This window comes from Rhinatrema bivittatum, chromosome 2 (assembly GCF_901001135.1).
Source record: "Rhinatrema bivittatum chromosome 2, aRhiBiv1.1, whole genome shotgun sequence".
In the NCBI taxonomy this organism is placed as follows: domain Eukaryota; kingdom Metazoa; phylum Chordata; class Amphibia; order Gymnophiona; family Rhinatrematidae; genus Rhinatrema; species Rhinatrema bivittatum.
Window position 1 is genome coordinate 123,364,195 of NC_042616.1, and position 18,626 is coordinate 123,382,820.

Here is an 18,626-nt window from a genome sequence, read left to right on the forward strand (position 1 = left end):
GGCGGTAACTTTTAAACTTGTGTGAGGGAGCACTTATGTGTGCATTCATTGGCCCGCACCCAGGGATACGGCCATTTTATAACATACATGCGTTTATGCGCGCATGTTATAAACGAGCATGATCACGCGCACATGTGCATGCAATTTTAAGTGGAAGTGCGCATCTGCATGCAAATGCCTCTTCTGCCATTTAAGTTGGGGGGGGAGGTTAAAAGACACCCGCGCCAACACCATTGGCCATTTTCCCAGTTCGCCCAGTTAAGGGATAGGACTTCCAAACCCCCCTAGTTTAATAGCTATCCTTTTCCCCTGATAGCCCCCACCTTTAAAACCCTGCTGATGTGCCTAGAATTATTTGTTTTACAACTTACACATTATCCACAGCAGAAGTAAAGCTCCGTGGTAGGGGACTGTTATGACTTGGGAGGTGGACCCTTGGTCCAACGATGAACTTAAGTCCCACTGTCGAAAGGCGAGGCCAATCCCGAGGATCACAGGAGGTGATAGATGGAAATCTGGATGCAGGCGCCTCCTGCAGGTCGTGTAGTCCTGATAGCTGGCGCCTCCAGCAGGTCGTGGGATCAGAAGCTGGAGCCTCCAGCAGGTCGTGGAATCATAAGCTGGCACCTCCAGCAGGTCGTAGGATCAGAAAGCACAGTTCAGAGATCAATGCCAAGGGAATGTCCGCAGTCAATCCATAGGTCCAGAACCAAAGAATGTTCCACAGCCAGTCCAGGGGTCGAGAGCCAGAATGTACCACAGCTAGTCCAGGGGTCGAGAGCCAGAATATACCGCAGCCAGTCCAGGGGTCGAGAGCCAGAGAAGGAACAGCAGCCAGTCCAGGAATCAGGCACGGAGGATCAAAAGCAGGAACCAAAATCAGGAACAACCACGAGAGCCAAGAAGCCAAGGCAAGGTCTGAGGTGCAGACCTTGCCTTAAATAGTCTCCAGCTGTTGGAGCCTACAGGAAGGAACCCATCCACTTCCTGTATGGCCCTTTAATTATCTTCAGCCGCGTCGCACGGCTCAGGAAGCCTCAGCAGGGGCGGAGCCAGGCACGCCGAGGGACGGCTGATGCCGCAGCCATGATGGCAGCAGCAGGGAAATCCACCGACGCCGACTACTGTCAGTGTATGCCGCGCTGGTGAGTGGCTGACCCCGGTTGTAACACGAGAAAAGCCTATTAACAATTCAATAGCATACATTAAAGCAATTTTCACAAGCCCACTTACATGGATAAAGTGTATTTATACATGTAAATCCCAATTTTAAGCTTTATAAATGCTTTTGAAAATGACCTCCCCCATATGCGTAAGTGCACTTGTACAGGTTACGTCCTCCGGAGAGGAGGTATCATTTTATGTAAGTGAACCTTTGTGCATACTAATCACTTACTCCCCAGTGCAGCGCTACAGAAATGTTAAGTAGTAGTAGTAGTAGTAGTAGATTTTCAAAGTGACCTTATGTATATAAATTTGCTTTTAAAATTCTCACTAAAGTCTGCATTTACAATGCACATACAGGCTTTACTGCCATGTGAGCTATTTGAAAATTATCCTCATAAAGTGCAAACCCTCTGGACAACAGTGGGTCTAAGAGGCCAAACAGGAGTGGGGCATCAGGAGCAAATAGATTTTATAGAGATAAAGAACTGAATTTTAAAAGTTATATTTTCCTGCTGTATATTATTACCACAGTACATTCACAGTCAAGCAGTCCTCATAGCTTCATTTCTGATTGCTTTATTGAAGTCCTGCCGTAAGGGGAAGACATTTTCTTGGAGGAATTCACTTTCCTTGCCCAGTTAATCGTGATAGCGTTCAGTCTTTGTTGTTAGAAGCCAGGCTGCTCAGAGGCCGTACATTGCACTGGTCATGTTACGGCTGAGCTAGAACAGCAAGAGAAAGTCTTTCAGTGTGCTTTGGATTCTGAAAAGTATTGGAATCATGGATGAAGGTGGATTGGGATTCATTTATTTTTCATGGGACATACAGCATGTTTAAAAAGTAGCCCGTGGAAACCAAAGGGCTGTTCTTCAAGAATCCCAGCTAAAGAAGTATTTGGAATTTTACGTGTATTATATAACTAGCAACTGTACCCGTTCTACACCCCGGTGGCGAGCCTTTTTATTGGCACATCTGCTCTTGTTTTGAGCAGAATTTCCCTAGAAATTCACTGTAAGAGTGTCCCTTCCACATACACACACTCTCATACAGGCTCCCTCACTCTCTGGCACACACACACATCCCCTCATATAGGCTCCCTCTCTGAAACCCACACTCAAGCATCCTGCACTCCCCCTCTTACCAACCAAGCTGTCTCTCACACTCCCCCACACCCCCTCTCCTCTCTCACACTCACACATTCTCTCTCACCAGCATCCCCCTCCCCTCATATAGGTTCCCTCTCTCTAAAACCCACACTCAAGCATCCCCCCACCCACCCTCTCTTACCTCCCATGCTCTCTCTCACACTCTCCCCACCCCCTCTCACCAACCATGCTCTCTGTCACCCCCCTCTCTCACACACACATTCTCTCTCACCAGCATCCCCCCCATGCTCTCTTTCACACCCTCCTGCTCTCTCTCATCCTCCCCTCCCCGACACACATTCTCTCTCACCAGCATGCCACAGGACCCGCACCGTTTGCAGCGAAGACGAAGGTCTGGTGTGCCTTTCACGGCGAAAATGACGGCCCGGCACGCCATTCGTGGCACACGGGGGCCTTCCATTTTCGCCTTGAGCAAAAAATAGCAGCGGAGACCCCGGCATGCCGCGAACAGAGCGCGTCCCACGGCAAACGCTCCATTCGCAGCGAAGATGAAGGCCCCCGATCGCGGAACACGGGGGCCTTCCCTTTTTGCCGCGAACAGCGCGCCGGGCCTTCATCCTTGCCGCGAACCGAGCGGGTGCTGCGGGATGTGCTCCGTTCGCGGCACGCCGGGGTCTCCTCTGCTATATTCTGCCTGTCCCACGATGGCTGCTGTCCTTCATACCTCTGGTGTGTTTGAGCCTCCAAAGCAGCCAGGGAGCCACCTGCACCATCTATCGACGGGCTGGGGAACATGCGCGAGCACTGACGGACACACTACCAAGCCCGATATATTATAGCGCCATCTATCGACGGGCTGGGGAACATACGCGAGCACTGACGGACACACTACCAAGCCCAATATATTATGGATGGTAACAAAATCACCATAGACAAAATCTTGCAATTCAGTTCTGCAGAATTATATTCCTGAGATTTCTTTTTCTCATTGAGTGATCATTTTAGCCAGAGCATTATCTGCAGCCATAATATATGTTGCTCTTCTTAATATTTCTCCATGGCCAGATGATGTCTACATCCCCTTTCAGACCTTTTATTCTCCTAAATATCTGTGTGCAGACTAGCTCTGTTCAGTCAGACGAAGGAAAATGGAAGTAGTGAGCCACTAGAGGCAGTTGCCTCAATCAAAATCCTTGGGCACAAAATGGATCTTAATACAAGAAAAAAGGGGATCCTGATTAAATGTTGTAGAAGTCAGTTGTTAGCAATGTATCTGCTGGAAAACAAATATCCTGAATGCAGAGAAAAGTAGGTCTCTCGTTATTGTAATGCTTTCACAGTTAGCCATTTCTGAGGGTTTCTCTACTCTAGGGAAGGGGTTAGAGGTCAATGTGTCAATCCAGCATTATTCCAGCAGTGACTCCATAATCTGTTGCTCCACTGATTTATTTCTTGAACCTGCAAAAGTTATTCTTTAACAGCTTTATTTTTTTTAACATCTATCCCTCTAAAAGGATCTTTATTGTATTTCTGGTACTTGTTAGTCTGGTGCATGAGAAATGCAGGTTTTAAACCCCTAACGATAATTTGTTTAAGCGGGCTTCACTGCAGCTCTGTAATCGCAACTATGCTGCTGGCTTCTGAAATAATCAAATCAGAAGAGCTTCTTCCCTGAAAGCTAATTCTTGCTTTTCTTTCTATTTATCCACCAGGTACGATTACGTGGAAGTGATTGATGGGAACAATGTACATGGACGGTTGGCAGGAAAATACTGTGGAAAGATTGCTCCTTCTCCTCTGGTGTCCACAGGACAATATTTTTTTATCAGATTCGTCTCTGATTATGAAACTCATGGAGCAGGATTCTCCATCCGCTATGAAGTTTTCAAGACAGGTTAGTGAAACAGTTTATTGCTAAGTATCTTATGATCCAGGTTCACATCTCACAGAGAAGGTACTCATCAGAAGACTAAACTTTCAAGTACAAGAATTTGAGTTTGGAGAAAGATTGACTTGTTAGTCCAGTAATGTGTGATCCAAAGTCCCTGAAGAGTTCAGAAAACCATGATGATAACAAAAATTCATCTTTACAATAGTCAAACAATCCTAAATGTTTAAGACCCAAACACTTATCTAGGAGAGGATGTCAAGTAACTAATATTATCAAACATTATGGGATAATTAAATACAATTGTAGTAGTTTATTCTAGTATCTGTAATAATCCAGGGGAAACTGGTAGTCTTTGAAGGATATGACCAACAAAAGGGTAGTATATAAGTTTTAAAAACCACAGAGGTCCCTATTTGAGATGGCATCCTACAAACACTTCACAAATAATGATGAAGTGAGCTAAACTGTAATCAACAAATGGACACTAATGAAAACATTTCTATTCATAGAGGTCAAAATTCCGGGCCACTTAGCCGCATAAGTAAGTGCTAATAAGTAAGTACTTATCCGGCTAAGTGGCAGTGACTAAATATCTGGCTGCGTTTATCCGGCTAAGTTGTAGGCGGAAAATGGGAATTTCAGGAAGGAGCTACTTATCCGGTTAACATAGCTAGATAAGTAAGCGATATTCAAACTTATCCAGCTATGTTAACAGGATAAGTCAGACCTGTTCAATAGCAGGTCTAAAGTTAGCCGGATAAGACTTATCCAGCTAATTAGCTATTTATTCGGGGATATTCAGCAGCATAGCCGATGCTATGTGTGTCCTTGTCCACCAGCGACTGGAGGGCATCTTGCTGCTTTTGAGGAAGCTGCTCAACCACCCTCTGCATTTGCTTCAGCAGGTCCCACATGTATTAGCCCATGAAGACCTAGTAGGAGGCTATGTGAGTATTGACTATAGCCGCTGGAAAACTTTCCTCTCAAAAGTGTTCAAGGGTCTGGACTCCTTCCCTGAAGTACTGAGGAATGAGTCCTAGTCCTCTTGGCCTCAGGGCCAGTACTTCCATTAGGCAAACTAGGCAGTCACCTAGAGTGCCAAAATATGAGGTGTGAGAAAATATTGCTAGTGTGAGTCATAGAAGGGCGCTGTTCCAGATCTAATTCTGCTAAAGAAAGGAGCACTGTGCTAGAGCCACTGCCACCATTAGGATGGAGTGCTGTGCTGTAGCTGCCACCATTAGGTAAGTTGGAAAGGGGGTGCATGACCAAAAGGTTTGCCTAGGGTGCCAAATACTCTTGCACTGACCCTACTTGGTCTTCTCGAGAGCAGATTTGACCACCATAGATTAGTGTGGCAGCTGTCTCTTGTGGAATCCAGGATCCTTCTTGATGAGATAAATTGTATCTGTTTTCTTGTTAATGGGAGCCACAGAGAGGGGGGATCTCCCAAATCCTTCTCTGTACCTCCTGAAGGATTTTATGTATTAGGACTGTCATGACCTTCCTAAAGGTTTCCATGAACTGAAGGATGTCCAGCATTTTGTTTCTGGTCTCATCCTTGCCTGGGGAAGCTTATTCCCTTGAGGAACCAGAGATCCCCAAGATGGCAGCAGGCATCGACCCCAATCCCTCTTCAGGAATTGGCATCGTACCTGGCACCGGCATGGGTCAGCTTCAGGGGGCTCTTGGAAGACACCAGACCATTCCCGTTCCCATATAGGGCATCAATGGAGAGCAATGCCAATGCTTCTTCAGCTTCCTTTGATGCTTGGCATTGGAACTCCTTGATGCTGGTGTCAAAGACACATGCCTTCTTTGAATGTGAAGAGCCAGTTGATGGTTTGTCTCTGAGTTTCCTGATGGCTACTGGCACTGAGGTAACCAATGGGTCTCCCAATCCTGATAATGCTACTTCCAAGGTCCCTCGATGTCGATGTGATGTCTGAGGCATAAGATATATCTATTATGGGGTCCGTGATAGACATAGTCCTGGCACACTGGGCTTAAATGGAACAGAAACTCTGTTCTAATTTCACAAATCTTAGAATCAAAACCATGTATAAAACTTTCTGCAGTGAGTATACCAGAGGAAGAACAATGTTCAGATTGAAATCCTGAAATATGAGATATTACACCGAAAAGCTGCTTGGCCTATTGCTAGTCTTGGCAAGAATATTTTTATAATAGTTCCTTTTTGTCTGCTTTACTGGCAATGAATGATGCCTGATTCATCTTCACTTAGCTTAACTTTCCTCCATTTCTTTTCAAGGTGACATATTTACCTTTTTAGAGTTCTCAGGCCTGAGTGATATCATAGTGAGTTGTCACTGTCCTTATGAGTGCAGTAACCAACAGGGGCTACCTGATTGAAAGCCTTCCTCAAATTACGATTCCAGTCTCAGATTTTCTCCTCCAGAGGAAGGGCAGGGAATTTTGGTGAGAATTCAGTAGCCTGTACTAATTTGTCAAGATCTAGATCTTTAGTCCTTTTTTACAGGGATTTTGATCTTAGTAGGTGGTGTATATAAAACCACCTGGGACAAAGAAAAAATATGCTAGGCCTACCATACACGTCACTAAGACCACATCAGATATTACAAAACACATGCTAGGCCTACCATACACGTCACTAAGACCACTACAGATATTACAAAACACAGCTGCTAGAATCTTAACCGGCAAAAGCAAAAGAGACCACATCACAGAAACCCTGGCAGAATTACACTGGCTACCCATTGAACAAAGAATTCAGTACAAAACTCTATGCACCATACATAAATTAATACACAATGAAAAAGCAGACTGGCTGAACACAGCCCTTCATGTACAAGTCCCAAATAGGAACCTGAGATCAGCCAACAAAGCACTCCTCACAATTCCATCAGTCAAAACAGCTAGACTCACACAAGTAAGAGAAAGAGCTCTATCCTTGGCAGGACCCAAACTTTGGAACACCATGCCCACAGAGTTGAGACTACAAAGCAACAGCAAAACCTTTAGAAAAAATCTAAAAACCTGGCTCTTTAAACTAGCGTACAAAAAAGAGAAAGGAGAATAGCACTTAAGGTAAAGCAGGTACAAGCAATTGAACAACAAACACATAACCAAAATCAATATGTGTGTAATTTTAATCAGATCAAGTTTCATTCTTTTAAACCTCAGCAAAAGGGTGAAAGTACAATGATAAAGGTAATCTAGTAACCTAAACTGTTACAATCTAAATTGGAAATGACTCATTATACTTACCAATTAATTTCATTTAATAACTATGTTACCGACCCTTAAATGGCACCCATGTAACCTAAGATACGTTAGCTTTATTTTTATGTGCCTTATTGTAAACCGTTGTGACGGTTCCCACCAAATGACGGTATAGAAAAATGTTAAATAAATAAATAAATTAATAAATAATCATGAAGTGATCGGTCCAAGTAAAAGGAACATATTTGACGGAATCCATCTGGAGGTTGATTCTTTCTGAGGAAAAAATTTGATCCAATGTGTGGCCAATTTTATGGATAGGTAGGCTTACCTAGTGAGTTAAGAATATATCTGACATGACTGGAAAGAAACAGGATTCCATGACATTATCAAGCTCATTAGCATTTAAGTTTAAATTTCCCTATAAGATGAAATGAGAACTCCACAAAGAACATTCATTAACCAATATAATTAAATCTTATAATTGCCAACTATTTGCTGGTGGTGGTTGATAAATTAGTAATATATTGAACTTGGTAGCCTTGTGCAATTGCAGAAAAAGGAATTCTGTGGCCAAGTTTAACTTAATTGAAAACTCCTTAATGGGAAAAGCACTAAGAAAAATAATTACTACTCCTCCCTCCTTATGCTTAGGCCTATCTTTGTGATGAAAGCTATAATTGGGAGGGCAGGATTGTTTTAGACAGCATAAGTCTCCAGGCTTTAACCAAGTTTCAGTTTTAAATAAAAGATGGAGTTCAAGAGATAATATAAGGTGGTCTATTAATAATGGAGGGCACATTAAGTACAGCACATCTAAGCAGAGAGGGAAAAGCAACTTGGTGAGTATACATCTTCTGAAAAGAAAAAGAAAGCATCATTTCCTGGAGAGTGGGTAGTCTACGAGGCAGAAAGATTTTCAGTGTGAAAACTGGCTAAGTACTTGCTTTTCCCCAAACTAAAAGGAATTTGACAAGAATAGGACATTGAGTAAATGAAAAACAAAACATAACTCATAAATCAGAAAAAGATAAGATAAAATAATGTAAACTTGACCATAACATCAAGAGGAGACACGATAAGCCAAAATGTTGATGCTCCCTAGTCGTGCTCCTTCAGTGCACAGAACCTCCGGCATCAGGGCGGGTCTAGCGAGAGGAGCTGAGAACACTACGTCATCAGGTGGGTGGGGCTAATCGTCGCACTTCAGGAAATGAAGAGCGTGAAACTATATTTCAGACACAAACCTGCAATATAATCCCTGAGACAAATGGATCAATCCTTTTAGCTGGATTCCACAGAATTCGCTACCTGGGCATAAGTTTTCAGGAAAAATTTGTGTGCACTAAATAGCAGGTGTAACTTGTGCAGGGTAGTTTTGCTGGGATAATTTTCAAATGCTCATAAGTCCGCTTTGAAAACTGGTGTATCTTAATCATGTTTTCCCTGACTTTCCTGTACAGGTTGTTTGAAAAGTACCCTCCTATCCTAAATGGAGAGTAAACGAATATTTAGGTGCATGCTAATCAGCATAATGAGATAGAGGTGAATGCATAATAAGTATGCTAAAGTTATCATTATGTTTAATTAATCATGCGCTAATTTATTCACTACAAAATTTTAGCAGACATGGCAGAAACACTTTATACACCAAAGGCCGGATTTTTAAAACCCGAAATGGGCAGAAACGCGCGTGGGGATTTTCAAACGCCCGCGGCCATACGCGTATCTGCCCATATGTGCAGAAGAACAGGTTTGGCAAAAAGGGGCGGGCTGGGGCGAGGTCTGGGCAGGGCATGAGAAGGGCGTGGGTGGGCCGGGACAGCGCCATTAGGCACTGTCTCGCTAAAGCACACACCGACAGTCAACCAGCGCGCACAACCTGCTACTTTTCAGAGAGCAGGTAAGTTTTAAAACAAAGGGGAAAAAAAGTTATTTAGGGGTTGGGGTGGATAGGGGAAAAGGGAAGCAGGTTAGGTAGGTGGTTTAGGAAGTTCCCTCCCAGTCCACTCCTTTATTGGAGCGGACTGGGAGGGAACAGTGAAAAGGCCTAATCCGTTGCCGCGCGCATAATGTCAAATTGCCCCCCCCCCCCCATACGCTCGCTGCTATAAAATCAGGTGCACATGTGCGTGCAGACGGAGGATTTTATAAGAGACGAACGTTATAAAATCGGCGCGTCCGTGTGCGAGCGCCAGGAACCGTGCACGGGTCTTAAATGCACATACTATAAAATTCACAAGCAGTTTGTTTGGGGGAGAAACATTTTGACTGCTTTAACAGGAAATGATGATGTAAGTGAATGGTGAGAGAGAGAGAGAAGGTAAGGAAAAAGAGGAGGAGAGAGGAGAGGGATAAACAGCAGAATGTAGTCATATACTTCAATTTTCTAGGACAATCTGCTTCTCAAAGCAATGTCACTCGTCGTCATCTCCTTCTATAATGTTAGTCCTACATTGCATTGGCCCTGTCTAACTCATCGGGCCGTGGTTGAGTGCAAGAAGGGGTCAACGGCCAGACCTCGGCTGGAAGAAAGGGAGACTAGTGGCAGGTTGGGAGGTCAGAGGGCAGCGGATGACAAGTTGAGTGATCCTTGCACACAGCAAGATCTTGAGTGCATGAAGAAATGGGGGAAAAAGAGATGAAAACATGGAAGGGAGGGGAGGCAACCTCCCCAGGTTTCATAACCATCTCTCTCCTTATCCACCCTCAATGACCTCTGAGGAAAGGGGACTGTGGAAGAAACAGTAACTGGCCCCAGGTCTTTGAAAAAAAACCTCTTAGTGTATTTGATTCCTATAGCACATCTCATAATACACTCTGATGTATTTTTTCATTAGGGGGGTAAATGTCTAACTGCCCTCATGGACTTTGTACCAGTTACCAAAAGGAAAGTATGTTCATATTTTCACTTTGAAAATTTATCCCAGAAAAACTAGCCGCACACATTTATAGCTGCTAATTTGTATGGGCAGTTTTCTCCGACATGTGCATGCTTTTGAAAACTCAAAAGTATGTGCATAAGAGTAAGCCCCTCTCCCCAGGAACACCTTTTCCCATTGCAGGGAGAGGTACGCATGCAGTGGCACTAGGCAAGAAAGTTACCTGCACACAGGGCTGGCAATTTTCTAAAAGTCCATTGCATGGGAAAAGCACTGTTTTAGCAATGAAAATTGTTTTTAAAAATTACACTTGATATATCCACATTTTTCACAAAGAATTATTATTTTGAAAAATATATACATTATTTTATCAGGTAAAATAAGTAAGAATATAAGAAATTGCCATACTGGGTCAGACCAAGGGTCCATCAAGCCCAGCATCCTGTTTCCAACAGTGGCCAAACCAGGCTACAAGTACTGGCAAGTACCCAAAAACTAAATCTATCCCATGTTACTGTTGCTAGTAATAGCAGTGGCTATTTTCTATTTCTAAGGCAACTTGATTAATAGTAGTTAATGGATTTCTCCTCCATGAACTTATGCACTAACCACATCATCTGGCAACAAATTTCAGAGCTTAATTGTGCGTTGAGTGAAAAAATAATTTTCTCCCATTAGTTTTAAATGAGCTACTTGCTAACTTCATGCAGTGCCTCCTACTCCTTCAATTATCCAAAAGAGTAAATAACCAATTCACATTTAACCGTGCTAGACCTCTCATGATTGTAAAGACCTCTATCATATCCCTCCTCAGCCGTCTCTTCTCCAAGCTGAACAGCCCTAACCTCTTTAGCCTTTCCTCATAAAGGAGCTTTTCCATCCCCTTTATCATTATGGTTGCCTTCTCTGTACCTTCTCCATCGCAATTATATCTTTTTTGAGATGTGGTGAGAATTGTACACAGTATTCAAGGTGCGGTCTCACCATGGAGCGATACGGAGGCATTATGACATTTTCCGTAAATAGCTTATGAAGCAAGCCTAAGCATCTTCATGCACATGTAAAATAAAAGCAAGCAATAACCAAATCATGTTATATGCAAGTGGGCCTGATGCAATAAAGGGGATCTACCATTTTGTATTTATAATAAAAAAAAATGCTTGATGGTCAATTCGCCACTGACTGCTTTGGACTCCCAAAAGGCACGTAGCTTCCAAACGTCTGATTTTCCAAAATACCAACTGTCATGAAAAGCTACATTTGATCAATGTTTTTTTCAAACTCTCAAAACGTTATCTTCAAGAACCCAAATAAAGATATTTAAAGTGAACCGGAGGCAGATCCTCCTTATATTTATTTCTGCCTCCATTCACACCAGAACTGTTTGTTTACCCCATATAGAAATACAACTTTTCCTTGCAGTCCCGAGCTCCCTAGCCTGACTGTCTCTAACCTAGCTCAGAGCAGAAGTAAATCCATCCATCCTTCCTCTTGTCTGCATAGCTCCCATTATTTCTGGTGGGAAGAAAAATGTAGAGGTCAATATTCAAAGGCTTTGTCTGGGTAACTTTTGAAGTCACCCAGACAGAAACTGGGATTTCAGAATTCCACACCCCCCCCCCCCCCCCCATGCTAACTGGCTACATTTTGCCCGGATAATTTGTTTATCCACACAAAATTTACCTGGATAGAAAGAGATGGTAATGGAGGTGCACCGGAGATGGAGCTAAACTGTAGTCAGTGAGCACTGATATTTAGCACTACCCAACTGAAGTTAACTAGTAGGGATGTGAATCGTTTTTTGACGATTTAAAATATCGTCCGATATATTTTAAATCATCAAAAATCGTTAGGGCCACGATACAATACCAATTCCCCCGATTTATTGTCAAAAAATCGTAAATCGGGGGAAGGGGGAGGGCAGGAAAACCGGCACACTAAAACCCCCTAAAACCCACCCCCGACCCTTTAAATTAAATCCCCCACCCTCCCGAACCCCCCCCAAATGCCTTAAATTACCTGGGGGTCCAGCGGCGGTCCGGAACGGCAGCGGTCCGGAACGGCCTCCTGCAATTGAATCGTGTTGTCTTCAGCCGGCGCCATTTTTCAAAATGGCGGAGGCCATAGACCAACACGATTCGACTGCAGGAGGTCGTTCCGGACCCCCACTGGACTTTTGGCAAGTCTTGTGGGGGTCAGGAGGCCCCCCCCAAGCTGGCCAAAAGTCCCTGGGGGTCCAGCGGGGGTCCGGAAAACGATCTCCTGCCGCGAATCGTTTTCCGTACGGAAAATGGCGCCGGCAGGAGATCGAATGCAGGAGGTCATTCAGCGGGGGTCCGGAACCCTGGCTGAACAACCTCCTGCAGTCGATCTCCTGCCGGCGCCATTTTCCGTACGGAAAATGATTCGCGGCAGGAGATCGTTTTCCGGACCCCCGCTGGACCCCAGGGACTTTTGGCCAGCTTGGGGGGGCCTCCTGACCCCCACAAGACTTGCCAAAAGTCCAGCGGGGGTCCGGAACGACCTCCTGCAGTCGAATTGGGTTGGTCTATGGCCGCCGCCATTTTGCGCCGCCATTTTGAAAAATGGCACCGGCTGAAGACAACACGATTCAATTGCAGGAGGCTGTTCCGGACCGCTGCCGTTCCGGACCGCCGCTGGACCCCCAGGTAATTTAAGGCATTTGGGGGGGGGTTTGGGAGGGTGGGGGATTTAATTTAAAGGGTCGGGGGTGGGTTTTAGGGGGTTTTAGTGTGCCGGCTCACGATTTTCACGATACTTTAAACACCCAAACGGCAACAATACGATTCCCTCCCCCTCCCAGCCGAAATCTATCGTTAAGACGATCGAGGACACGATTCACATCTCTATTAACTAGGGAAATTTGGTCAGCAAAATACTAGCCCTAAAGTTACTCAGATATTATTTAGCTGGGTCTATTCAGCGGCACACTTATCCATCTAAGTGCTGCGGAGGATCAAGGTAATGGTACCCAGGTAATTTTCTTGCACATTGGACCACTTTCTCATAATTTTACGTGTTCACTCCCGCCCCCCCCATGGAAAATCATGGGAGCTATTCTGCGCCTTTTCTGATTCATTGAAATAGCATCTGAAAAAGTCACATTTTAGTACTGCTTTTAAAGTGACAGCACCTCAGTAACTGCAACAGATTGCAACATATTTCAATTAAAAAAAATTCTCACAATTTCATTTGCAAATGGTATAAACGGTACCATTAATCCTGTATGTTACTTTTCTGTGAAAGCATAGGAAACAAAAGTCTCTCCACTGCTGCACTTCTCCTGGCGTGGTGGAATTATCATCATACTATACTCATGGCCTCAAGTTCCTCACATCCATCACATCCATAACTTAAGAACATAGAACATAAGAACTGCCATGCTGGGTCAGACCAAAGTACATTGAGGCCAGCATCATCTCCAACAGTACAGGTACAAGTGTCCAATCCAGGACACTTGTACCTGGAAGATCCCATACAGTGGATCTAAATGCTGTTACTCACTCCCAGGGATAGCAATAGTTTTATTTTATTCTACCTGACTAATAATGTGTTATGGACTTTTCCACCAAGAACTTATCATAACCTCTTTTCAAACCCCTCTATACTACTCTATGATAGAGTGCTGAGTGAAAAAAAATACTTTCTATGATCTGTTTTGAATCTGCTGGTTGTTAGTTTCACAGAGTATCCCCTTGTTTTAGTATTATTTACCCATTTCACCCCAATAAATGATTTTATAAACTTTTATCATGTCCTCTCAGCTGTCTCTTTTCCAAACTAAAGATCCCTAACCTGCGTAGCCTCTCTTCAAAGGAGAGATGTTCCATCCTCTTTATCATTTTTATCTTTCTCTGCACTACTCAAAGTGAGGTGCACCATGGCTTGATTACAGAGGCAATATAATATTTTCTGTTTTATTCTCCATTCCTAGCATTCTATTTGCTTGTTTGACCACCGCTGCACACTGAGAAAAGGATTTGAAAGTATTGTTTACAAGGACTCCAAGGTTTTTTTCCTGGGTAGTGATTCCCACTACAGAACCCAGCATCATGTACCTGTAGTTGGGATTATTTTTCCTTATGTGCATCGGTTTGTACTTTTCCAGTCTCCTGGTATTACACGGTCCTTCTGCAGTTCCTCACAGTCTGCTGCTATTTTAACAACTTTGAATAATTTTGTGTCATCTGCAAATTTGATCACCTCACTCATCATTCCCTTTTCCAGATCATTTATAAATATGTTAAACAGCACAGGTTGCAGTACTGATCCCTATAATATTCCACTAATAAGAACATAAGAACATAGATATGCCATACTGGGTCACACCAAGGGTCCATCAAGCCTAGTATCCTGTTTCCAACTATGGCCAATCCAGGCTATAAGTACCTGGCAAGTACCCAAACATTAGATAGATCATAAGCTACTATTGCTTATTAATTGTGCATTTAGTCTCATGCAGGATCTTTATCCTGTTGGACTCTATGCCATCCCAGATATAAAGCGCCACCCCGCCTCCAAGATGCTCCTCTATGTCATTGTGATATAATTTGTACCCAGTATAGCAGTATCCCATTGGTTATCTTCTTTCCACCATGTCTCTGAGATGCCAATTAAGTCTGTCATCATTCACTGCTATACATTCTAATTCTCCCATCTTACTTCTTAGACTTCTGGCATTAGCATACAAACATTTCAAAGTGTGATTTTTGTTTGTATTTACATTCTGCTTTTCAGTTGACAGGGATAAATTGGAATCTTTTAGCTCAGGAGAGTTTGTAATTATAGACACTTGGACTATCACCATTCTCCATTTGGAAAACTGACCAATTAGTACTATTCAAGTTTATTGTAGTATGCACACAAATCTGTGAAAAGCAAAGGTCAGTCCTCATATAGCAACTACCCATTTACAACTCCCACACCCTGGAGGTCAACCTTTTTTCCTAAACCGTCCCCAATCCAAAACACTGACCATGTGTAAGCCTCTCTCCAGATAGGCCAGTTTTTAGAGAGATCACCTTGATGTTGTCACTGGTAACAACACAAGTTCTTTTATTGGTGGGGAATAATCTAAAGTTTCAGGATCTTCTGTTACAGAAACTTCCTAATACAACTTCAACACAATAGCAATTCAGCACACAATAAGGATGTACATTCACTGTACCAATGCTGTTTAATCTTTCTCTGGCCCCCTTTCTCTTCTTCCCATAGTCAAAAGTAAAGCAAACACTAAAGGTGCACATTATCCCATAATCCCCCTCCCATAATCCAAAAGGAAAGAAACAACACCCCCCCTGCCCCCATTTCAAAATAAAAAGAGAAAGTAAAAGATATAAGGAATGAAAGAAGCCCCTTCTCCTGCCCATCAAACCCTATTCAACCAAGCCCCTTAAGACCCCCTAGGTCCGTCCCCCCCCAACTTCTCCCTACCCCAGCTCTTACCCCATCAAAGATCCATGGGTCTTCCTGGAGCAGAAACCGTCCCCATCGCTCCTGTCCCCATCCTGAGGCTTTGCCATTGCCCTGATTCTGCTGTACAACAAAAAAGTGCTGGCCCTTGGATTGACCAGCGACCATTTTGCTAATGGGAAGAGGAGCAGGAGTACCAGGGGATGGCTCCTGCATCTGGAAGCCCCCTGGTAAGGGCTGGAGTGAGGACAATGTCCATGGGCTGTTCCTGGGGGCGGAAAGGGGCTTTCATTGAAGCAGGCTCAGTGGATGATCGGGGGTGGGGGGGCCAGAACTTGGACCCAGCCTCGAACTTAAAAAAAAAAAATTCAAACCATGATTTGGTAAGGGCTGGGCCGAGAAGAGATCCACGGGATGAGAGTGGGCATCCTGCAGTGGTTAGGGAGGGAAAACATGCCCACCCCACCAGTTGCTGACAGACTGGCACCACCAAGGGCATTATATATGTAACCTCTGGCATAAAAACCTCCCTAAGGAGCTCCAGGGTCAACTTTAATTTCAACAGGCTTAAGGCATTCAACTTCACATACAATTCTTAAATCCCTCTCAAAGTTCCAGGATTCCCTGTCAGGGGAAAAGACTTCTTTTCAAGGCCCTGAGAATGGTTAAGACAGTCTTTGAATATAGCATTAATAATTATGCTGGAAGCTGACTGTGGTTTCCCACTTAACTTCACTGACACTTCATGATGGAATAGTGAAAATAATTATTCACATCTCCTCATGCATTCTAATCCATTTATAGGTTTAGTTTTTCAATAAATCCTTGATTTTTGTATTGCTTAATGCATCTTTTAATACATTCCTGCCCCTTGGCCAATTATAAAGGTAGTTTTGGAGCTCCCTCACAATTTCAGGATTCAGGTTTCTGTAATTTAGTTTAGACAGTACACTTTTAAGTCCCATAAAGCATACCCTTATCCAGATGAATAGACTTCCAAGTCTAAGCTCCTCACTGTCCTTGTTGATATCTGAAAGGCATCTCTCCTTTCTTCTTTTCACTATCTAGGCGATAACATGGTGGTTAACATTGGGTGAATGCCACTGTTCTTCTCCAAAATCCACCTTCTCCCCCTCTAAGGAATAAATGAGGACTCGTTCCTTCAGTAACCTCTGGAAGGTTATTGAGTCTCTTCGAATGAGAAACTTTTACTCTCATTTGAGGATTATATTTTCTGAGTGCCTGGGTCCCAAAGGGAACTCAAATGAATGGTAAAAATAAAATCATTTTCCAAAAATAACCCAAAATGAGGAAAGATGGGATAACGGCTGGATTCTCTAAGAGGGCAAATGGAATCTTGACTTCTATTTCATATCCAAGGTGGGGATTTTTTTTCCAAGAAACCCAAAACAAACAAAGGAGCAAGCAGAGTAGCATGCTTCCTCTAAAAAGAGTAACTCTTAATCCATGCCTCAAAATGGCACCTTGGATAGGCAAAAACTCCATCATTTCAGTCTCCCACATGGTGGAACTATAAACCTACTAAACCTACTCTTTTCTCTCCCCACTTAATAGATTGGTATATTCCTTTGGTAAAAATAAATAAATAAATAAGGCTTCTTTAGTAGACATTCTCTACATATATATGGATGAAGAGGGTCCCAATAGAAGATTAGATTCATTTCAAGAAAAATCAACAGTTGGGGCTCTATAGTTAGTGCACTTTAGTTTTTCTCTTAAACATCTCTCGTTCTTAGGTATTGCTATAGAATTTTCCTTATTAGTTCACAGGTTTATGGGTAAAACTCACAACGTGCGGATTTTATAGTCTTTGGGGTTCATTTCACCAGATATATTTGAAGGGTCAGAGCTACCTTTTAAGGATGCACAGGTTCCACCAAAGGATGCTGCGGAGTACAACCATGCAAGGGGAGAGCATGATTATTAGTTTATTAGTTTATGAATATGTATACATTGATTGCATTTGATTGTATTTTATTGTAAACCGCTCTGGCCAGATCTGGCATCTGATGAATGGTATATAAGAAATGAGAAAGAAAGAAAGAAAATAGTATGGAGGTTAGCAATGTCCAACTATAGAAATATGGAGAAAAAAAGGTGGGGGGGGGGGGGGGGGAGGGGACCCAAGAGCTGAGGTCTAGGTTGGGAAGAGTTACCGGTCTTATGGATGACAGTCTGCCTTTGCATACAGACACATATCATGACCTGCTGCTGCCAGAATCCCTGGCTCTTGGAGCTGATTGTTCATGAGCATGGAACCTACTGAGCAGTGGTAGACTCTGAGGAACGGCATCTCTCCAAGGCGAAGGGGAGCTCTGAGTACTTTCTGATGTTCATCTCTCACAAATTTGATGAGGGATCTTAAAATCTGCAACCTCCTTATCTGCTATCCTACCTCTTGATCTGGAGCCAACCTGCTTGCTGAGTGGAGTTGGCAAACTATAGCATGACTCCATTGGCACTGATTCTTTGCAAGATCTCTCTGAAACTGTGCAGGACGGCTGTACCATGCTGTTCTCTATATGTCAGATTTAATATGTAGAAAGGTAGAGATGTGTAAAAAAAATATAAGGCCTTATAATTTCATCAAGTTTTACCTCTTATTCGAAAGAACTGAATCTTTAAAAAATACTTTTAAGACATGTTGAGGTGTCCCCCTACACGAAGTGTAGATTTTTCTCCTATTAGATTTAATATGTGCCAGTCAAATATTGCTCAAATATCAGTACTTTTAATTTTAATTTTATTTATTTATTACCTTTTTCTATAATTTTATTTTATTCTTTTTTATTTTATTACTCTTTCCAATGTAAACCACTTTGACAAAAACAAATTTTATAAAGTGGTATATAAATTATTTTAAATAAATAAATTAAATAAATAAATCAAATTTTGATCAAACATTTGAGGCACGGTTGCAGT

The 18,626-nt window shown here is 43.0% G+C and overlaps 1 protein-coding gene across 1 annotated transcript in view; it reads left to right on the forward strand.

Moving 5' to 3' along the window:
- Positions 1–18,626, forward strand: part of NRP1 (neuropilin 1) — a 487,056-nt gene that overhangs the window by 97,872 nt on the left and 370,558 nt on the right. The window contains 1 exon segment of the mRNA XM_029587037.1: positions 3,986–4,167. Coding sequence (XP_029442897.1) covers positions 3,986–4,167 — 182 coding nt within the window.